At 50.3% G+C, this 23,833-nt stretch overlaps 1 protein-coding gene across 5 annotated transcripts in view; it reads right to left on the bottom strand.

The window, feature by feature from the left end:
* Positions 1-23,833, bottom strand: part of LOC122543886 (pyruvate carboxylase, mitochondrial-like) — a 567,831-nt gene that overhangs the window by 269,542 nt on the left and 274,456 nt on the right. For all 5 annotated transcript variants that reach the window (XM_043682747.1, XM_043682746.1, XM_043682749.1 and 2 more), the window contains one exon: positions 7,789-7,971. In XM_043682747.1, coding sequence (XP_043538682.1) covers positions 7,789-7,971 — 183 coding nt within the window. The remainder of the gene's footprint in view (positions 1-7,788; positions 7,972-23,833) is intronic.

Raw genomic sequence — 23,833 nt, 5'->3', positions numbered from 1 at the left:
CACACACACACACACACACACACACACACACACACACACACACACACACACACACACACACACACACACCACAACAGAGGCCACTCCTCACTCTCTGACGAAAAGCACCTTCATAAACTATGAATGAACTGTTGCAGCTTCCAGTGGCTGCATACATAGCCTGGGACCCACTAAAAATTCCTGAACAGGCCATTAAACACAAAATACCTCTGAGGATAATCCTTGCAACCAACCGGGCCTGGGTTGCAATGTGGTTTGCACAGCCCATTAGCCTGAAAATCAAAACAGTCAGGTTTGGAATTGCACATCCTACACAGCATTAAATCTGCATTTGCTTATCCCTTTCTTAGAAAAACACAGCTGTGGTACTTGCATTGATGCAACATTTAACCAAAGTACCCAGCACCAAGTCCACCCTTTCATGCCCTATTCTTGAATCGGGCCGCAGAGGTTTTGGAAATTAACATGAAGCTGCAACTTGATTTTTAATCAGTTCTCTGGTTTAGCTCTACTGATACGAGATGGGATGATGTACAGTACACTGTTCGTTCTAATGCAAAGGCAGGGCACACGAAAGGGCATTAGATGATCATTTGGGTAGGAATAGTGTGCAGGGATATGGGGGAAAAGACAGGAGACTGGCACTAGGGGATAGAACCAGGACAGGCATGATGGGCTGAACATTTTGCTCCATGGTAAATTCTGCTATTCCAAGCCCGTGGGATTCAGGGGGGGAGAGCTGATGAGAGTGAAAGTCAAATACAATGATTGAGTCGTGCAGTTCAGAAAGTTGGCATTACAGTGTGTTCTGTTTACACTGGCTCTTTGAAAGAGACACGCAAATATCCCCACTAACCCAAAACCACCCCCCGACTCTTGGGAAATACTCTTTCCTTTTCTCATTCCATTTCTGATTTTAACTGCTGCCCTCTCAGGCAGCACCTCCGAGTTCAGTTAAAGTGCGGAATTAAACTGGTCCCCCCCTCTACGGCTACCCTGCCCCCAGGCCTTCCATCAATCCGTCGGAATCGTGGTCGAAGCTCCCTCTGATCTTTCTCAGGAAGGGAGTCCTGGCACCTTGGGTTTGCTCTGATCTGTGAGCCATATGGAAAGGACAGCTCAGTCTATCCAGAGCAAGGAGCTCCACATCCCGTTCCCATCCTGTGCTGCGCTTAGGCCGGAAAACGCCAGCATTGGGGCAAGACTGGCACCTGAGGTGCCCACCCTGCAGTCAGTCGTACAAGCGTAGGGACACGCGGAGGCCAATCAGTTCCTTGGGCCTGCTGTGCTCTTCGATGGATTTATCTGACTGTGGCTTCAACTCCATCTTCCTGCCAACCCTACCAGGTCCAGCCATGCCAATAACCTTTGACCCCCCCCCTTGTTCGTCAATAATCTATCTTTAAACAATACCTCACCACCGGTCTCTGGGAAAGAGAGTTCCAAAGGCCTCTTTAAGAAGAAAAAAAACTCCCTCTCCTCTCCCTGTTAAATGGGAGGCCACTTATTTTGAAACCGTGCCCCCCCTGGTTCCGGTCCATCCCACCAAGGGGAAAAGGTCAACTCAACCAACACCCCGCCTCAGGACCTTGTGCGTTTCGGTAAATCACCTCTCGTTCTCCTAAGCAGTGCACGAGCAGCCCGGGGTGAAGGTGGCACCAGGCGGGGGGGGCTGACTGCATTCAGCACACCCACACGCTCGCCAATGCTCTCTCTCCATCCTCGCGTCCTGTGTGCTCTCGGTGTGTTCCCAATCAGCTCAGCAAGCTCCACCTCACCTCAACTCGTCTGCTCCTGCAACGCACCCTCATGCCTCAGTTTACCTTTCGACTTGACTATTGTGAGGCACAAGACTAAGCTGTTTCTTTTTGTTGTCGCAAATAATTAATAATCCATTCTTTTGTTTTGATTTCCCTTCCACTTCATGCTGCTTGTGGCAAGCAACCAGCACTAACATCCGTAAATCATGACTTTGTTTGGCACAACAGGAATAACCCAGTTCCCCAAGTGCTTATTCACAGCTTAATATCCAGCAGGCAACTAAAGACCGAGCAATTTAACTAATCATCTTTTAAAAACTGTCCTCTGTCGACCGGAATCAAATTGATTCGTGCCCGGACACATCCAGTTATAAACAGTGGTGGGCAATTAAACTGTTAACAGTGGCAGGAGGCTCCTCAAGTATTCGGCGATGGGGGAGCCCAGAGCAAAAGGCATCTGGAACCAACCTTCAGCCAGAAATGCCCAACGCACGATCCAATCTCAGTTTCCCCCTCAGGTCCTCAGCACCACAGATGTGTTCTCAGCCAAGTCGATTCACTCCACAGTATTTCAAGAAATGGCCAGGGGCACTGGGTACAGCAAAGCCAAACAAAGCAGCATTGGACGTAGGCCATTCAGCCCATCAAAGCTGCTATTCAGTGAGCTTGTGGCTGACCTGATAATCCTCATCTCTAATGCTCCCCAATGGTTCACTTTCCTGTCTATCCCCCTGCATTACCTTACAGATTAACGGTGTGTCTGTTTCTCAGCCATGAATACCCTTCACAACCATGGTATGTACTGTCACGGATTCCCTAAGAACAAAGAAGTTCCTCCTCATGGGTTTCCTCCGAGTGCTCCGGTTTCCTCCCACAGTCCAAAGATGTGTGGGTCAGGTGAATTGGCCATGGTAAAATTGCACATAGTGTTAGGTGCATTAGTCAGAGGTGGGTGGGTTACTCTTCAGAGGGTCGGTGTGGACTGGTTGGGCCGAAGGGCCTGTTTCCACACTGAAGGGAATCTAATCTAATCTCTGTCTTCAATGGGCAGGGCCTTATCCTGAGATGATGCCCTCTGGTCCTACACGCTCCCACAAGGGGAAACAACCTCTCTGTATCTACCCTCTCAAGCCGCCTGTACGTTTCAATATGGTTCCCCCCTCAATCTTCTATAATCCAACATTAAGCTTAAAAAAAAATCGCACAACACCAGGTTATAGTCCAACAGGTTTAATTGGAAGCACTAGCTTTTGGAGCATCGCTCCTTCATCATGTGGTTCCTTCATCATCAGACAACCACCTGATGAAGGAGCGTCGCTCCGAAAGCTAGTGCTTCCAATTAAACCTGTTGGACTATAACCTGGTGCTGTGTGATTTTTAACTTTGTACACCCCGGTCCAACACCGGCATCTCCAAATCATAATCCAACACGGATGTGTGCTTGCACAACCATACATACAAATTAGGAGCAGAAGTTGACCAATCGGGTCATTTACCCTGCTCTCCTGTTCGGTCCGAGATTGTGGCCATCTTCCCAAGCCCCCGACAACCTTCGACCCCCTTGTTAGTCAAGAACCTGTCAATTCCAGCCTCAAATAAAATAGAGTCATAAAGATGTACAGGACGGAAACAGGCCCTTCGGTCCAACCCGTCCATGCTGACCAGATATCCCAACTCAATCTAGTCCCACCTGCCAGCACCCGGCCCATATCCCTCCAAACCCTTCCTATTCATATACCCATCCAAATGCCTCTTAAATGTTGTAGTTGTACCAGCCTCCACCACATCCTCTGGCAGCTCGTTCCATACACGTACCACCCTCTGGGTGAAAAAGTTGCCCCTTAGGTCTCTTTTATATCTTTCCCCTCTCACCCTAAACCTATGCCCTGGACTCCCCCGGCCCTGGGAAAAATCTTCAATGACCCTCACCTTTGCCGGGGAGGAGATTTCCAAAGAGACACAGCAATCTGAGAACGAAACACAATCCTTCTCACCTCCATCTGGGACCCATCCCCAGCAGGCTCCCCTCCTCTCTCCCACAGCAAGGGGAAACATCCCACTGGTCGGACATGTTCCTTCAACGTTCCCAGTGGCAGTGTAAGAGAGTGGAGGGAGCTCCGGAACTAGCTGGAGGTTCAGCTGAGCTTTGCCAGTGCCGCATCGGGCTGGAAACTGCCCAGGTAAGGTCTCCTGCCCTGCACTGACATTCTGTCAGGGCCAGGAGAGGGTTCAGTGCCCACACCACACCCCTAACCCCACCTTGGCTCTGTTTCACGAGGGGACACAAGGCACTGCGTTCACAGTAGATGCTTGCATTCAGTCAGTCAGAGAGAGAGAGAGAAACCATTGCTCCAGGGACTGCCAGACGGATTGAGTCCAGGAGACCAGCCAGAACGTCTCGGTCAGGATTTTTGTAAACGTTCGGTGCAAGCGACAGTGGGTCTGAATCCAGAAGCGTGAAATTACAGATGACTTTGCAGCTACATTCCTCCAGTTCCACTTCCAGGTTCGGTGACGTGTAATGGAAAACACATCGCAGTGCAGATTCAGGAGTGCGTTTTAAAACTCTGACACTTGGGAGTACAGTAAACGTGAAACGCAGAAAGGATGGGGTGCAGTCTGTCCTGCCTGTTCCAGCACTTTTGGAAGAGTCCTTCACCCTTACACACACACCCCTTCCCTGAAAACATGTCCCCCCTTGGCATCCCCACCTCTGGGTCACTCGGCCAATTCATTTCAGAGCTGGGTTCTCCACTTCTCTTGTGGTCTCTCCTCCGTGTGGGAAATCACTGAAACTGTTCCTGAACAGCAGGAGGCCATTCGGCCCACTGCCACAGAACTGTTACTGAACAGTGGGAGGCCATTCAGCCCACTGCCACAGAACTGCTTCTGGCAGCAGGAGGCCATTCGGCCCACTGTCACAGAACTGTTACCGAACAGCAGGAGGCCATTCGGCCCACTGCCACAGAACTGTTACTGAACAGTAGGAGGCCATTCAGCCCACTGCCACAGAACTGCTTCTGGCAGCAGGAGGCCATTCGGCCCACTGTCACTGAACTGTTACTGAACAGCAGGAGGCCATTCGGCCCACTGTTACAGAACTGCTTCTGGCAGCAGGAGGCCATTCGGCCGACTGTTACAGAACTGCTTCTGGCAGCAGGAGGCCATTCGGCCCACTGCTTGGACAGCCACTCGCCTCCTTGTGGTTGTAGATCTTGCGTGTTCTTCCTGGATCATGGTCCTGCTGAACACCAAAGCAGGCTCAAGGGGGCCGAATGGCCTACTCTAGCTCCTATCTTTTACCTTTTCAAATAAAGGGGGCCCCTGAATCATTAGTGTTTGACTTACGGACACGCATACATGCAATCGCGACCCAGCACGGGCCAAGTTTTAAAAGACGTGACAATCAAACAGTTCCTGTCCTTACGAATGGCCACTTTATGCTGTCGTGCTCCGACCCGCGTGCACATCCACCTGCCAAGGGACCCCCGAAGGGGAACTGCCGGCAACCATCTCCTCCCCTTCCCTGAACCTGCCGCTTCGTGGGGAAGGAGTTATTCAAAACCCTCACCGCCCGCTGTGTGAGAAAGTATGTAACGTAACAAAAGATTAGCAAATCGGACAGCCTGCTTAGCCAGACGCTGACACTTTCCCGTCTCTCCCCATGAACTGACTCCCCTCGTCTTTGGTACGCACCCCAACTCCCCCTTTCTCCGTCCTTTCTCAGGCTTTTGTTATCTCTCAGCTGCACACAGTGGCTTCCACCAACACAAGGCCGGAGAAGGAGACACTGGAAACTGAGAGAAGTTCTGGGGCCCATATCCATGGGAGGATCTGGCCTGGGAGTAGGTCCACAGGAGGTTTACAAGAACGATCCCAGGGATGAACAGCTTGTCATATGAGGACTCTGGGTCTGTACAGGGTGGAGGTCAGAAGGATGAGAGAGCATAGTGGTGCTGGAAAAGCACAGCAGGTCAGGAATGATGAAGGGCTTTTGCCCGAAATGTCGATTTTTCCTGCTCCTCGGATGCTGCCTGACCTGCTGTACTTTTCCAGCACCACTCTAATCTTGACTCTAATCTCCAGCATCTGCAGTACCCACCTCCGCCCACAACGGTAACATCAGCTGCCAACTCTTGTACTCAGTACCCCTTCCGATGAAGGAAAGCATGCCGTATGCCTTCTTGACCAGTTTATCGACCTGCGTTGCCACCTTCGGGGAACAATGGGCTTGAACCCCCAGATCTCTCTGTCCATCAATTTTCCTCCATTTACTGCAAGCTGTTATGCTGACCCTGCACGCTTCAGAGAAACTCAAATGAACGTCCAATGGTGGAAATCATGGCTGTCATTGTCACTGTCTCGGGGGTTAAACCAAGACTACTGAGGCCTGCGGAGTTAGGGGAGGACGCTCAGAACAGGGAGTGTCCAGATGATCCTCTTAGACCACTTTAGCTAGTAGCCAGGGCAGCTGCTGTACCCCCTTTGGGAAAGTATGCCTGGAAACTGCGCTGTGTCGGGGAGAGGGGTTTACTTTAACATGGACAAGTTGGCACCTGGTTCTGGCTGAGTGGGTAAGTCTCCCGGTCTTGCGAAAAGGCACTCCAAAGCAGAACAGAGGTTTGTTTAACTGTCTGAAAGAAGAGGGGAGGGAGACAGACTAGCAGAAACGAGCCTGTCATCTTGTAGGGAGGGTGCTATCAGCAGCGTACACTCATAGACAAGGATGTGATCAGCGTCCTCTCACTGTGTCATTTCTGTCTGCAGTCCATCAGCCCAACGCAAACTTTCCCGTCACAGCCAATAAAGCTACACTAACATGCAGCTTTTTCCTCACCAACAGCAGTTCTTAACTGCTTACTGACTCCCCGCAGAAGTTATATCATTGCAAACGGATCAGTAAATAGTCAATCGATCTAAATATTGACATTAATGACGCATTTACTCACATCCACGACTGATCTCCACTTGAAGCCAAATCCTACAGCTGCTGAAATGAGGTGACACAGTTCCGCCCAGGTGGGACTAAGCCAGTACGGGAGAAACAGAAACCGGGGAGGGATGTTGCCACCACACCTCCCTCAGTGAACGATCACTGACACCTGTGGTTCATGGCTTAAACGCGGCCCCTCACAAAATGAGCTGTCTCCAAGAAACTGGCTTACCGTTCAACAGGCGTTGAGGATGCCAATGTTACCAAAAGCACACGGGGCAGGGGGGTCGTGGCTCAGTGGCAAATACCCTGTATGCATGACCATGTTGAGAGACCCCAAAATCATCCAGCTCAGCTCTTTCGCTGCTCCTTAGGCACAGAGGGGCCTTAGAGCTGTGGCTTTCCTGCCCGCTCTGCCCCCTCGGTGAGATGGTTATGACCTCAGCCCTGCCTTGCCAATCAGTTTACAGCTCTGCGTCATTTCAACAATATGCCACACGCTGACAGAGTGCTCCACACACGGACGAATGTCCGGGAGACTGAAATTCTCATCCATATCGGAAAACGGGAGCTTTTGGAACCACAACTCCCAGTTCAGGTTCCTCTTCAATGAAAGGAAACATCCCCCATCATTACTCTGTTTTGATCTGTCTCCCACAATGCCACTGCCACCCACTGTCCGCCACGGTCAGTCTACAGGCACCATTCCTTGCACATAATCCGGATTCTCATTGCAATCACAACGCTCCATCGGAATTCTGCTCGCCTGTGTCACTCCCCTCCTCGTTTTACAATCCATCACTGACCGCGCAAACATTCCCGCCGCGACCAATGCTCGTAATCTCTCACCGACAGCAGTTCGATTTCTATGAGGTGAATTCTCTTAAGACAACAGCCCCCTGTCCAATGCACAAGAGTCCGCCATTATGAGAGAGACATGAGGCAAGTACACTGGTCATTGTCAGCTCCGGGTGCCTGGAGACACTGATCGATAGGCCTTTGGAAAAGGAGCTGAGCCTGCAGCTCAGCAACACCACAGTACACTCAGTAACCATAAACTCCAAACAAAATGGTGGCCGCACAGCAGCACCTTACCTTGACCCCCCGGATCCGGAACTCGGCCAGGGCTCGATTCAGCTTGGACGCGGCGGTGGGGTGGTCCTTGCCGTGGGCGATCACCTTGACCAGCAGCGAGTCGTAGTGCGGCGAGATCAGCGCTCCCTGGAAGGCTGAGGCGGTGTCCAAGCGGATTCCCATCCCTTCTCCGCTGCGGAAGACCTGCGGGATACGGGAGAGGGAGCGAACAGGGTTCAAATCCACGCGCACGGGTGTGGTGCCGCTAACCCCACCCAGACCTCCAAGCCTTCCCCTCCACCCCTCACCTCCCCGTCAACCTTCCCCCCCAAATCCCCCCACTGCGCGCAGCTCCGTCACCATAACTCACAGTGGCACCAATGCCCCTCTGACTCCCTCCATGGGCAGGGCCCGAGGGGAGTTAGGGAGGGGCTTGACAGGGTGTTGATGAAGTGGGGAAGGCCAGCACTGGGGGAGGGGGGTCCGTGCCCCACCTGAAAGTGCTACCTATTGGAGGTTTGAAGGGAAGCAGGGTGTAAACAACATCGGTTTCGGACCCCCATCCCATCAGTCTGGAGTTGAAGCTGCTCTGTGGAGTTTGTGGGGGCTAGACTAAAGCCAATGCCGGACGGGAAACACAAACCTTCCCGCCACCCATCGAGACTTCCAGTTTCACCAAACACCAGACAAGGCAGCACTGAACAAGGTCTCCCCTTATGGCCCATTGAATCTCAGAGTGCAGAAAGAGGCCATTCAGCCCATCCAGTCTCCACTGACTCTCCAAAAAGCATCCCACCAAGACCCTTTAACACACCCAACCCCAGGTTTAGTATCTAATCCACCCAGCCTGCACATGCCTGGACACTATGGGGCAATTTAGAAGAATTAATAATTACAATCCCAACCCTCTGAGGTGTCACCCACCCAGACCCATTACCCTACCCTATCACTCTATATTTACCCCTGAATAATCCACCCTTACCTACACACCCCTGAACAATGGGGCAATTTAGCACGGCCAATCCACCCTAACCTGCACACCCCTGGGCACTATGGGACAATTTAGCACGGCAAATGCACCCTAAACCTGCACATCCCTGGGCACTATGGGACAATTTAGCACAGCCAATCCACCCTAACCTGCACATCCCTGGGCACTATGGGACAATTTAGCACGCCCAATCCACCCTAACCTGCACATCTTTGGATTGTGGGAGGAAACTGGAGGAAACCCACGCAGACACGGGGAGAATGTGCAAACTCCAGTCCCTGGGCACTATGGGGCAATTTAGCACGGCCAGTCCACCCTGACCTGCACATCCCTGGGCACTATGGGGCAATTTAGCACGGCCAGTCCACCCTGACCTGCACATCCCTGGACTGTGGAAGGAAACCGGAGCAAACCAACGCAGACACGGGGAGAACGTGCAAACTCCACACAGACAGTCACCCAATTCTGGAATCGAACCTGGGTCCCTGGCGCCGTGAGGCAGCAGTGCTAACCACTGTGCCACCGTGTCACCTCAATTTAGCACGGCCAATCCACCGTAACCTGCACCGCCTTTGGACTGTCGGCACTTCACCGCAGTAAGCCACTGAGCCATACCAGGCTGCTGCGAATGAGCCGTTTCAGAAATGAGAAAATGTTCTCCACCAAATGAGGTGAGCGTCCCCCGAACAGCGACTGCCTAAACTCAACGTTGACCACCTTCAAAAGGCCACCTTCACCCTTGTGCAGGTGCATCCTGGGAGGACGTGTGTGATGGGCTGTGTCTGGAATGAAATGATGGTATAGGGTGTGGGCTTTCAGAGATCATGGCAGTTTTACCACCCCCACGCGGGTGTGCAAAAGGGACAAAACAAAATGGAAATGATGCTGTTTTCCCTGGATTTGCTGCAAGGAGCAGGACTGTCACAAAGTCAGTCCACAAAGGGGGGGTCTGGGTTTGTGATTTACCATGTCAAAGCCCATTCTCCAGAAGCAGGTGAAAGTTACAATATCTGCGCACCCCCTTGCTCTTTCACTGCAGTGAAGCAGACTAATAATTCATATCCCATTCCAATAAACTAAAGTCTTACTTAGTCTGACTACTGAACAAGCACATGTTACAAGTACGCCATATCTCTGCCATGAATGGTCATACAGTAATCAAACTCAGTCGCATTTTACTGCCTTCCACCCAGGCCAGTTCCAATTGCAAGGATCAAACCACCTACACCTTAGCTTCCAGTACAGTTTTCTGATTAACCTGACTCAATGCCCGTTCACCTATTCTCCCTCTGTTGAGTTGACAAGTGCTGGTCTGATTTACATGTTTTTGCTGTTCATTATTCTGTTGTCAAATCCGCGCTGGACCCAATACTGTGTTCGTTCAAAGAGCTATTCCTGCACCCTTTGTCTTTTGATCCCTCACGGCTTTGCCATTTAACCGTTCCCACTCTCCACCGTTTCCATTTCCGTTTCGTCACGAGTACAGAAGGTGCTGGTGAAACTCGGCAGCTCTGGCACCGTCTGCAGAGAGAGAGGGAGTGAAACAGGGTTAAGGTTTCTCGGCCAGCAACCCATCATCCGAAACCTTCCACTCGAGCTATGAGGACGGGTCACTGGACTCAAACGTTAACTCTGTTTCTCTTCCTCTGACCAGAGGTGCTGCAGGACCTGTAGAGTTTCTCCAGCAAGCTGCGTGTTTCAGACTTCTGCCATCCGCAGTGTTTTGTTTTTATTGGAGCAAGCAGCCCATTTTCAGGTGTGTTCCGCTGAGTTCAGAAGTACAAGTGAAATACAAACACAGCAATGATGGGCTGAAGGAGGCCGTTCAGCCCCTCCAGCCTGCTCCGCTGTTCTATAACATCAAGGCTAATCTGTTTGCATTTCAAATTCCACATGCCCTTTGACCCACTTGCCTCGCAAGAATTTTTTCTCCTCTACCTTCGAATTGTTCTTGGGTGGGATGTTCGGGGATTGGTGCCCTTTTGCTTGACATTTACATCAATGATTTAGATGAGAACCCAGCTGAGAATGACACCAAGATTGGTGGTTTAGTGGACACTGAAAAAGGTTATCTAAGGGATCTTGGTCAACTGGGTCAAAGGGCTGGGGAGTGGCAGATGGAGTTTAAGTTGGAAGAAACACAAGGTATTACATTTTGGTAAACCCAACAAGGGCAGGACTTATACAATTACTGATAGGGCCCGGGGTAACTTTGTCGAACAGGGAGACCAAGGGGTTCATGTACATAATTCTCTGGTTAAGAAGGCGTTTTGCATGCTTGCCTTCAATGGTCAGACCTTTAAGTACAGGATATTGGTGAGGTCTCTTCTGTAATACTGTGTCCTGTTCTGGTTGCCTGGCTATAGGAAGGATGTTAGGAGAGAGTGAGGACTGCAGATTAGAGTTGAAGAGTGTGGCGCTGGAAAAGCACATCAGGTCAGGCAGCATCTGAGGAGCAGGACAGTCAACATTTCGAGCTTAAGTTCTTCATCGGGAATGGAAAGGAAGGATATTATTAAGCTGGGGAGGTTCAGAAGAGATTTACCAGGATGTTGCATGGAATGGAGCGTTTGGATTATAAGGAGAGGTTGGATAAGCTGGGGACTTTTCCCACTGGAACGTAAGAGGTTGAGGGGTGACCTTATACAGGTTTATAACATCATGAGGAGTATAGATAACATGAATGGCAGGGGTCTTTTCCCCAGGCTTGGGGATTTTAAGATGACAGGGCATATTTTTAAAGTGAGAGAAGGAAGATTTTAAAAAGACACGAGGGACAACTTTTTTACACAGAGGGTAGATTGTGTGTGGAATGAACCGCCAGAGAAAGGGGTGGATGCAGCCATAGTTACTATGCTTAAAAGACATTTGGATAAGTACATGAAGAGGAAAGGTTTAGAGAGATATGGGCCAAGCCCAGGCAGATGGGATTAGCTTAGTTTGGGAAAATGGTGGGAGTACTGGTTCGACTGAGGGGTCTGTTTCCATGCTGTGTGGTTCTATGATTCTTCGGAGGGTCAGTGCAAACCCAATGGGTCGAATGTCCTCTCTGTGCAGTGTAGGGATTCTCTGATTCACTGATTATACATATCAATCCAGCAAACCTCCACTTTGAAATCCTTCTGTAAATAAGGTCAAAATCCTCGAATATTTGAGTTATGGTTTCATCAATTCCCTGTGTAAAATTCATACCCACTATATTCGAGATGTTTCTTTCATTAAAGCTATTTGGGGAAATCTTAAACTCAGTAATGGCTGGTTCGGGCTTGTTTCAGTGAGAAGTTAAAATGTTCAACACTCAAATCTGAACTTTGTGTGCTGTGATGCTGCTTGCTTCATGTGGGTCAGCCTGAGCAGTTCCAACGTTCTGGAAATCTCGCAGGTCATTGAGGTGAGAAGTGAGGGAATTCAGAGTACTACTTGCAGGCCAAGAGGTCAATTTCTTCTAGGCCCAACAAGCCAAAGCTCCCACACCCTGCACAATCATCACACAGAATCCTCTCTGCAGCCAACACCTCCACTTTTCTCTGCGGTATTCCAGCCTCCTGGAGAGTCCCACAGTGATCACCAGTTATTCCCCACTTCCCCGACTCTCTGTGTGTCAAGTAGGGCTCTTGGAGCACAGTGATACCGTCCCTACCTGTGAATCAGGAGACAGGGATCTCAAGCCTCACCTATTCCAAAGGTGCACAGTCACATTTCTGAACAGGAAGATTTGAAAATACCCCCCACCCATCACCGCGGGTTTGTGCTCGCAACATCTGGTATGCCCCTGGCAACATCTTCGCCATCATCTGATGTGTCTGTGGCAACATTTTCACCAACATCTGGGTGTGTCCCTGGCACCATTTTCGCCAACGACTGGTCTATCCCGAGTAACATTTCTGCGAATGTCTGGTGAGCCCCTGGTAACACAGTCACCAACATCTCACGTGTCCCTGGCAACATTGCTGTGAACATCTGGTATGCCCCTGGCAACGCGTTTGCCAACCTCTCATGCGTCCCTGGCAACATTGCGCCCAACATCTGCCATGCCCTTGGCAACACTGTCACCATCATCTGATGTGTCGCTTGCAACACTGTCTTCAAGACCTGGTGCATCTCTGGCAACACTTCTGTCAACATTTGGTGTGTCCTTGGCAACGTTTTCATTAACATCTGCTGTATCGCTTGCAACACTGTCTTCAACATCTGGTGTGTCCCTGGCAACACTTGTGTCAACATCTGGTGAGGCACTGGCAACATTGTCGCCAGCATCTGGAAATCTGTCGTCCTTACTTGGTTCGGACTAAATGTGACTCCTGACCCACAGGGATGCATTTCACTCTCAACTGCCCTGGCCGAGACACTCGGTTCAAGGGACGGGCAATGCTTGACGGCCTCAGCCCTGTCGTGGGGGTACAGGGAGTACAGTAGGGGACTGAGGGCGCATCCTTGAGGGGCTCCAGTGTTATTGTGGAGGGGGTGCAGTTGCGTATCTTCACTGGTTGCGGTCCGTGGGTCAGGAAGCTGAGGATCCAGTTGCAGAGGGCAGAGTTGAGACCAAGGTCTCGGTGTTTTTAAATCAGCCCAGAGGGGGTAAGGGCCAATGAACTGGCCCAAAGTGCTTTCTGTGGGAGAGAATTCCACAGGTTCACGACACTCGGGAGTGAAGAAACTCTTCCTCATCTCAGTCCTGATAGTTTACTCCTCATCCTTCGACTGTGATCGCACCCCCCGCCCCCTAGTTCTGGACTTCCCACATCTAACCTGTCCAGTCCCACCAGGATTTGATATGCCTGTGTGAGACAGCCCCCTCAACAGCGAGACTGTCCTTCCTCAGAGTAGGAGACCAAAACTGCACACAATACTCAAGGTGTGGCCTCACCAAGGCTGTGTATAACTGCAGCAAGACATCCCTACTCTGATAACTCAAATCCTCTGGCTCCGCAGGCCAGTGTGCTCTTAGCTTTCCTCACTACCTGCTGTACCTGTATGCCCAACCTTCAGCGACTGGTCCACCACCACACCCAGGTCACGTCGCACCTCACCTTTCCCTGAACTGCCGGCATTCAGAAAATAATCAACCTTCCTGTCTTTGTGACGTTTGTCCATATTATATTGCATTTGCCCACTCAGCCAGCCTGTCCAAGTCACCCTGCATCCTCCTCACTGCACACATTGCCACCCATCTTAGTGCTGCCTACAAACTTGGAGATAGTGCATTGGATTCCTTCACCCAAATCGTTCACTAGTTCCATCTGGTCTCAGGCACTCCTGCCTGGAGGCTAGTGTCTAATGCAGGGACAAGGATTTAACCCCAGCCACAGCAGATGGTGGAACCTCAATTCAGGTCATAAAACAGGAAGGGGAAGACGGGCCTAACCAATGGAGACCATCATCGATTGGCGCAGTAAAACGCGGCTGGTCCACAAATGCCCCTCGGGGAGAGCGGTCTGCTGTCCTTACCCAGCCTGGGCTTGCACGTAACTCCAGGCCCACAGCAATCTGGCTGTCCCTGCACTGCCCTCCGGGGTGCCAATCAGGGCTGGGGCGCGGCCTGCGGAAGACTCGGAGAATCGCGTATCCCGACGGCGTTCCTTAAGTTCCAGTTTTCGAGCTCGAGTAGAAGAGACAGGGGGACGGGAGACCAACCACCTCGAGGAATTGAACTTCCCGCGGGAACGTAACAGAAAGGGAGAATTCGCGGAATGTCTGCCTTCCACTCAAACTGCAGCGATTACGTGTAACAATCTAAATGATAAAACACAGCACTATTGCTGTAAAAACATGCTTTCAGAGTCAGTAGTTGTTCAACAGAACAACATGACTCGCACTAAAATAAAGTCCATTAACTGCGAGAAGCCTAAGTTGAAAGAAATGATCCATATCGTGTACAATGGAGCCTATAATTCATTTGGTTGTTCTGCAGTTTCCCCATCGGCAATACTCGAATGACAGGAGGCTCATCTCAGTTCCCTGAAGGCTGCAAGAGCGACCCCTCCCCCGAATTCAAACTGCACCTGAGAAAGAGGTTGGAAGTGGGGGGGGGGGGGGCAGCAATACAGAAAAGATTCAAAGTGCCAATGCCACCTTGGCACAGGAGTCGTACAGACCGTTCTGGGGTGAACGCGGAGGCGTCCTTGTCAAGGAGTTGACACAGTGCAGGAGGAGCTCTGGGGGTGTGCTCTCGAAACCTACCCCCCACCCCCCGGGGTGGAGGAGGCAGTTGGGGTGGGGATGCGGGCAGCTGCTTGTCGAGGAGCACAAATCAGTGGGGGTGAGGGGAATCCCCTATCCTCCCCCCAGCCACCTGCCAAGGTGCGAGACGTAACAGAGGCAGCTGGGAACCCTGAATTGGTTGACGGCTCAACTTGGCCACTGGGTGGACGGCCCCCTTTCGGGCCAACACCAGGGTGGCCTTCAATGACTTAGGGCACGAGCATCAGAGCACTTACTCCCCGTCATTCGGTGCCCTTCGAACTGAGAGGCTTGCAAGGGCCATTTGAGAGGACAGCTGGGAGTCAACCACATATTGCGGTGGACCTGGAGTCACATGCAGGGGTAAGATACGAGGGTGGATCTCGGTGGGATGCTCTTCGGAGGGCTGCTGTGGACTCGATTGGCCGAATGGCCTCCTTCCGCACTGTGAATCGTAAGAAAATCCCTCTTCAGAGTCCAGAATGGGAAGGCAAAGAGGGATTATTCACCCTCTGTGCAAACGCATAGACCTTCTTTTCAGAATACAGGCTAAGGGCCTTCACAAGGTCATCCAATTCCTGTCTATCTATCATCAGATAGCTATACTTCTCCTGCTTGTGTTGATCAGCAGTATCTTCTAAAGTCGCCGCACGTGAATGATGAATGTTCTCTGTGAAGATAGCCACTCTGCTCCTTCAACTGTGGAATGAACGGAAAATGATACAAACCAACTTAATCTCGTCGGAGATTGAGGGCAACAGGGGGTGTCTGGCAGATTGGCAGCATTTGTAGGAAAAGACTAAAGCCACTGCGTCAGTTAACCACTCTGGGCGAACTGAGCGAGTGTTGCTGGGGTTCCTTTACCAAATTGAAATCCTCAGCCCCCCCCCCCCGCCGGCCACAGTGGTGAAAAACAGCAGCAACAACTGATCCAGCCTCATGGCTCTCCCAGTCACTGGGTCTCTCAGTCAACATTTTCAGATCCTGAGGGGGCTTTAGCAGGCTGGATGAGGGAGAGGTCCTGGGAGTGATGACCGCCAACTGTCTGCCCTGGTCCATCCCACATTGAGGCGGCGGTCAAGAAAGCACAACTACGCCTCCCGTTCCTCAGGAGGCTAAGGAAATTCGGCATGACTCTTACCAATTTTTACAGACCCACCATAGAAAGCATCCTCTCCGGATGCATCACGGGCAACTGCTCTGCCCGGGACCGTGAGAAACTCCAGGGAGCTGTGAACACAGCCCAGTCCCTCACACAAACCCAACCTTCCATCCACCGACTCCATCTACACTCCCCACTGCCTCGGGAAGGCAGCCGACATCATCAGAGACCCCTCCCACCCTCTTTCATTGGGCAGAAGAGATCAGAGCCTTAAACACGCGTACCAACCAGTTCAAGAATAGCTTCCTTCCCTGCTGCTATTAGATGCAGTCATTAGATTTCTCAAATTTTAAATTTAATGTTGATCTCGCTCTCTGCGCACCTTCTCTGCAGCCATAACATTGTATTCCTCGCTCTGTTCTACCGCCCTGATGCACTTTGTATGGTGTGATCTACCTGTACTGCAAACAAAACAAAACTTTTCACTGTACCTCGGCACACGTGACAATAATAAATCAAACCAAAAAAGGGCAGTACCCTCGTGGGAGAGTCCAGGACCAGGAGGCATAGGGGAATTTAAAACGGAGATGGGGAGGACTCTGTGGATCCTTCTCACTCTTTCATCCCTTTAACCCCAAGTGTTAGCACGGCCAATCCACCCTAACCTGCACATCCCTGGGCACTATGGGACAATGTAGCACGGCCAATCCACCCTAACCTGCACGTCCCTGGGCACTGTGGAGCAATTTAGCACGGACAATCCACCCTAACCTGCACGTCCCTGGGCACTATGGGGCAATTTAGCACGGCCAATCCACCCTAACCTGCACATGCCAGGGCACGTGGGACAATTTAGCATGGTCAATCCACTCTAACTTGCACATTTTTGGACTGTGGGAGGAAACCGGAGCACCCGGAGAAAACCCATGCAGACACGGGGAGAATGTGCAAACTCCACACAGGCAGTCGCCCGAGGGTGGGATCGAACCTGGGTCCCTGGCGCTTTGAGGCAGCAGTGCGAACCACCCAGCCAAGTCTCTTGATTCTCTTGTGCATGTATGTTTTTTTTTGTGTTTTCTTCCAGCGTCCCTTGGTTTCGTGTAACAAATGCACTTGTATTCATAAGTCTGTGCCTTGCTCAGAAGCTGGCTGCATGAAGTCTTAAAGGGGTGTATTAATAAGCTTAAATGCTAGACTGACTCAGCACTCTCGAACCACCCTTGGTGCCCATTGGCACCAACTGGAAGCTTGTTCCTCAGCAATAGACTGTCTTTACACAAAACAGCAATTGCTCCCAGAGCCAACATAAGGCTGTTTGTCCTTCAGATCTGCAGCTGCTTGACAGTTCCTCTGCTATGATTTTTGCCGCATTAATGATACCACCTTGGCTTTCACGTCCAAATTTGTAAAGAAAGCAAAACAATCTCCAAGATTTCCTCGGCTTGCAGTCAGAACGGGAGGAGGCCACTCGACCCTTCAGCCTGTGCTGCTGTTCAATCAGATTGTGGACGATGTGTAACTCCATGCTATTTAACCTTCCTATGTTCCACATCTCTTAATCCCCGATCCAATCAGAATGGTTTCAAGGGGTGTGGGTACGGGGTGGGGGGGCAAATCCAGCACTTTTTGTCCATCCCTAACTGCCTCTGGCTGGAGTAGGTAGCTAGGACTCACCCGATAAGATTGCAGTCGATCTAATTACTCTGTATCTGTGCCTAACCTCCTCCCCCCCACTCCCCCAAATAACCTTTGACTACCTTAAGAATCTATCTACCTCTGTTTTGCAAACAATGCTCTCTCTCTCCACTGTCTGCATTCGGAAGTCTCTGGGAGAATAAAAGGATTCTCCTCACGGTCTTAAATGGGAGACCCCTCATTTTATGAGGAAACATTTGTCACAGGAGGCTGAGGGGTGATCTTAAAGAGGTTTATAAAATCACGAGGTGGCAACGGATAAAGTGAATGGTAGGTGCCTTTTCCCTAGAGTGGGGGATTTCAAGGCGAGGGCTTACATTTTTAAGGTGAGAGGAGAAAGGTTTTTAAAAGACACGAGGGGGGCAACTTTTTTATGGTGCATGGAATGAACGTCCAGAGGAAGCAGTGGATGCAGGTGCAGTCACAACGTTTAAAAGCCGTTTGGATAAGTGCACGAGTGAGAAACGGTTGGAGGGATTTGGGCGAAGCACAGGCAGGTGGGACTGGTTGGACCAACAGGTCTGTTTCCGTGCTGTATGACTTTATAACCGTGCCCCCACCCCCCTCATTCTACTGCCTCTGACAAAAGGAATTGTCCTTTTGTGCTCCAAGTGTTACCCTACCAGTTCAGAGTCACCCACACTCTGGAGGTGGTTCTGGAAGCTAGGTCAGACCGGGTAAGGGTCGGAGGCTTCCTTCCTTCTAAGACATTGGTTTTGAATCGAGTTGTGGGAGGTGATGCCTCGTTAATCGAGAGACCCTGCGAATGGCCTGGAGACCCAGGGTTCAAATCCTGCCATGGCCAATGGTGGAACCTGAATTCAATAAAAGTATCTGGAATTAACAGTCTGTTGTTGACTATGAAACCATTCCTGATTGTCAGGAAAAAAAACCCCATTAGTTTCAGGGAAGGAAACAGCTGTCCTTACCTGGTCTGGCCTACATATGGGTGCAGACCAACAGCTGTATGGTTGACAATTAACTGCCCTCTGGGAAATCAGGGATGGGTCAGAAATACTGATTGAGCCAGTGATGCACACATTCCTTGAATGAATGAGTTAGTGAACCAGATGGGTTTTTTGATGACAATCAATGGTTGTTTCATACACCCCCCCCCCACCGATGCCAATTCCGGATTTAATGAACTGAACATACGTTCCACGGTGGGGATTTGAACCTGAGCCCAGAAATGACCACCACCTCAATTTCCCAACTGTGTTCCTGACTCGCAGGCCAGTTTGTATGTAGAGGTTCTTCCTGACACCAAAGGCCAGTTTGTATGTAGAGGTTCGGATGTGGGGAGTCAAAGGTTATCGGATGTGGGGAGTCAAAGTTCACAGGGTGGGGGGGGGAGGCAAGGAAGAACATGGCGTTCAGGCCGACATGGCAGCCATGAAGAGCAGAGCAGGTTCAAAGGGCCGAACGGCCTGCTTCCCAGTCCTATGTTCCTCCCGCCCTGCTGTGAAGTGACAGCTCAGTGAGCTGGCAGCAAGAATTTAGTTCTGAAGAAGGGCTTATGCCCGAAACGTCGATTCTCCTGCTCCTTGGATGCTGCCTGACCTGCTGTGCTTTTCCAGCAACACATTTTTCAGCTCTGATCTCCAGCATCTGCAGTCCTCACCTTCTCCAGCAAGAATTTAGTGACTGGAGGAGTTTGGTGCAGAGGGGTAAAGGAGATGTATAGCTTAAATTGAGAAGCATCGCTGCAGTGATGTTGGTTAAAGGCCCCTATGGCAACTCTTTTGCTTTGGGTTACAATCTTTGCAAGCATTAAGATTCGGAAATGTGAAGCTTTTAAGGCTCATAAAGGAACAACAGAACTGCAGAAACCAGGGAGAGGACAAGTCGGCTCTATACTGGCCAGCGGAGATCTCCATTGGGCTTAAAGTTTTAGCATCTAACTTCGTTTGGCAAAGCCACTAAAGTCTACTTGATTATTACAGAGGAACCTCCATTATCCGAAGGTCACGGGTGGGGAGTATTTCACTCGGTTAATCGAATTCTGATAATCAAATGCCGGTTAACATAGATTAGCCGAGCATAGGGCAGCATGGTGGCTCAGTGGGTTAGCACTGCTGCCTCACAGCACCAGGGACCCGGGTTCAACTCCCGCCTCGGGCAACTGACTGTGTGGAGTTTGTACATTCTCCCCGTATCTGCGTGGGTTTCCTCCGGGTGCTCCAGTTTCCTCCCACAGTCCAAAGATGTGCAGGTTAGGGTGGATTGGCCATTCTCAATTGCCCGTAGTGTTAGGTGCATTAGTCAGAGGGGAATGGGTCGGGGTGGGTTGCTCTTCGGAGGGTGGTGTGGACTGGTTGGGCCGAAGGGCCTGTTTCCACACTGCATAGAATCTGTAGGGAATCTAATCATCGGGACGTTGTGGTCTTGCCGGATAATCCAACATTCGGATAACCGAATGCCGGATAGTCGCGGTTCCTCCGTACTGCGAAATGTTTTGCCAGAACTCTTCATCCTGCAGTCATCAGGACGAACACGAGAATGCCAAATTTCAAATGGTCACCACAATTTAGACTGTGGGAGAAAAGGCTGCTGATTGGTTAACAAGTTGACCACCGATTGGCCAAGGCAAAACGGACGATTTATAATTGAGGCTCCCAGTTAATCCAAATAAGGTTTGTTCCTTTTGTTGAGCTGAAAGGGGCGAGGAATGGAGGATGGCACTAATGTATCTGGGAAACGTGAGTGAGCCACCCAAACAAACTCAATCAATAATCTCCAAATAGCTGTCAGTGCAGCCTGAAGCACACTTGGGATGATTCAGCCAGTTCTGCCTAACTGGGGGATCTCATTAACCAATGGATGTTTTATTCCAAATGCAGGCTGGCCAAGTATGGGCTGAGGAGTGGCAGATGGAGTTTAATTTAGGTAAAAGCGAGGTGCTGCATTTTGGGTAATCAAATCAGAACAGGACTTATACACTTAATGGTAAAGTCCTGGGGAGTGTTGCTGAACAAAGAGACCTTGGAGTGCAGGTTCATAGTCCCTTGAAAGTGGAGTCGCAGGTTGATAGGATAGTGAAGAAGGCGTTTGGTATGCTTTCCTTTATTGGTCAGAGCAATGAGTATAGGAGTTGGGAGGTCATGTTGCGGCTGTACAGGACATTGGTTAGGCCACTGTTGGAATATTGAATGCAATTCTGGTCTCCTTCCTATCGGGAGGATGTTGTGAAACTTGAAAGGGTTCAGAAAAGATTTACGAGGATGTTGCCAGGGTTGGAGGATTTGAGCTATAGGGAGAGGCTGAATAGGCTAGGGCTGTTTTCCATGGAGTGCGAAGGCTGAGGGGTGAACTTATAGAGGTTTATAAAATCATGTGGGGCATGGATAGGGTAAATAGACAAGGTCTTTTCCCTGGGATGGGGGAGTCCAGAAATAGAGGACATCAGTTTAGGGTGAGAGGGGAAATACATAAAAGAGACCTAAGGGGCAACATTTTCACGCAGAGGGTCGTACGTGTATGGAATGAGCTGCCAGAGGAAGTGGTGGGGGCTGGTACAATTGCAACATTTAAAAGGCATTTGGATGGGTACATGAATAGGAAGGGTTTGGAGGGATATGGGCCGGGTGCTGGCAGGTGGGACTAGACTGGGTTGGGATATCTGGTCAGCATGGACGGGTTGGACCGAAGGGTCTGTTTCCATGCTGTACATCTTTATGACTCTGTGGTCTAACCGCTGCTGAGTATATCAACCGACAGAACATCTTGTTAGATTCAATCAGTCAACTGTTGGCATATGTACAGCCCTTGTACAGGGCATTCAGACTGGTACTTCCCACGGATTCTGTTTCAGAGGTGTTGTCATAGCAACCTTCTTAGAAATACTCCAAGAGTTCATAGTTGTAGGTAACACATTACAGTTCTCTTTCACTGGTGAAGAATAGATGTTTAGTTGACAAATTTCTGCCTGCTGACAGCCACAACAACATCAGGAACACCACTGACCAGAATAAGCTATTGCCAACCTGCTCTGTCCTTGTGAACGCCTACATTGGAAATTACAGTCGTTGTCAATTAAGAGGAAGTTTCTGAAGTCAGTAGTGGAAGACCACTGAGATGAGACTTTTATTTTTTGAGTCATATAGCATGGTAACAAACTCTTCGGCCCCACATGTCCATGCTGACTGGGTTTACTGAACTGAACTAGACTAGTTTGTCTGCATTTGGCCCCATATCGCTCTAAACCTTTTCTAGCCATGTACCGGGCTAAACGTCATTTAAATGCTGCAACTGTAATTATATGATTTATACTTCAGGCACTTTGACAGAGGGATAAATGAGTGGCTATGCAAATAAGTAACAAATCTTTGTTTTGCTTCACTTTGAATTGCTTCCAAGAGTTGGCCAAGCCACATTTACAGTCTGAGAAGGTGGTGGCAGAGTTTCTGATTGCAGTGACATTGCTGTGACATTTCTGAGCGCAGGTGGTCAGCAATCGTTTCTGCACGGCGCTGTAGGAGGCATTCCTAGGCTGTGGGACAGTGTGAGCTGAGGGAAAGGCACTATGCAAATGCAGGTCCTTTCTATTTGCGGCAAATACCCCGTTTGTCTGACTTCCCATTGCAGGTTCACTGAAATGGCGTGTGTGTGTGTATGTGTGTGTGTGTTTAGCACGGCCAATCCACCCTAACCTGCACACCTTGGAGCACCCAGAGGAAACCCACGCAGACACAGGGAGAGCGTGCAAACTCCACACAGACAGTTGCCCGAGGCTGGAATCGAACCAGAGTCCCTGGTGCTGGGAGGCAGCCATGTTAACCACTGAGCCACCGTGCCATCCCAGCCAGCTGGTCTTTGCATTCAGCAATGAGGTGATCTCATTATAAATCACTCAAGGGCATTGTTGAACCAGGTGGACTTCTACTCAAGTCAGTGAGAGCTCCAGGGTCACTGATACTGGGATGAGCTTCCAATTCCAGGTCTTGTTAGTTTAGTCTAACCTTCACTGGCACCCATTTTGGGATTTGAACCCACATTGACAGGATTCACCCGGGCCACTGAATCCCCACTTCAGCAAGATTACCCTTGAGCTGTACCTTACGGTTCCATCACTTGCAATCAGGGGCCAAGATTCCAATTTTCTTTACCGCATGGTATATCATTCACATACCAGACCCCTCTGAACAGCAATGTTTATACAGTCCTTTTCCATCGAAATAGCATTCTGCTTTTCAAGTCCTCCCACTAGAGCAGAGAATCTCACATTTTCCCCCCTGCTGGCTCATCCTTTGCCTACTTACTGCACCCTTTCAGTGCCCTCCCCTGTTTTGTCTACCTTGCTCTCTGTCAGCGACAATTTCGGCTCCAACACAAAATTGTTGGCTTCAATTTCGGCCCCTTCATCTAAGTTCTGAACACAAATGGTGACGGCCAGCTAAAGTGTTCAGTGATTTGCAGAGGGAGGGAAAATTTCCTTTTCCCCACACCCGTGCCCATTCGCCCGAGATATATATCATTGGCATGCAGAGGGATCTGGGTCCACGGATCCCTGAACGTGGTCACACAGTTGGATAGGGTGGTCAAGAAGGTCCACAGCACGATTACCTTCATTGGCCAGGCATTGAATACAAAAGTCATCCAGTTGTGTTACAGCTTACAAAGCCTTAGTTCGGCCACATTTGGAGTACTGCGTGTAGTTCTGGTCGCCACACCAGCAGAAGGAGGTGCACACTTTGCAGGGTGCAGAGAATGTTGCCTGGTCATCAAGGTTTTAGTGATGAGAAGTTGGATAAACTCAGACTGTTTTCACTGGGAAAACGGAGGCTGAGGGGGACTGGTTAGATATCACCAAAATTACGACAGGGTAGATCGTCAAGAGGGTTTTTTTTTTCCCAGGGTGGAAAGGTCAACTCCAAGGGGGCACAGGTTCAAGGTGGGAGGGGGAAGGTTTCGGGGTGAAGTGTGGGGAAAACGTTTTACCCTGAGGGTGGTGAGTGCCTGGAACACACTGGCAGAAGAGGGAGTGGAAGCAGGTACGTTAGATTAGATTAGATTAGATTACAGTGTGGAAACAGGCCCTTCGGCCCAACAAGTCCACACCGACCCACCGAAGCGCAACCCACCCATACCCCTACATTTAC

This window comes from Chiloscyllium plagiosum, chromosome 45, assembly GCF_004010195.1.
Source record: "Chiloscyllium plagiosum isolate BGI_BamShark_2017 chromosome 45, ASM401019v2, whole genome shotgun sequence".
NCBI lineage: Eukaryota > Metazoa > Chordata > Chondrichthyes > Orectolobiformes > Hemiscylliidae > Chiloscyllium > Chiloscyllium plagiosum.
Note: the sequence above shows the minus strand (reverse complement) of the source record. Positions and strands in the feature narration are given on the sequence as shown.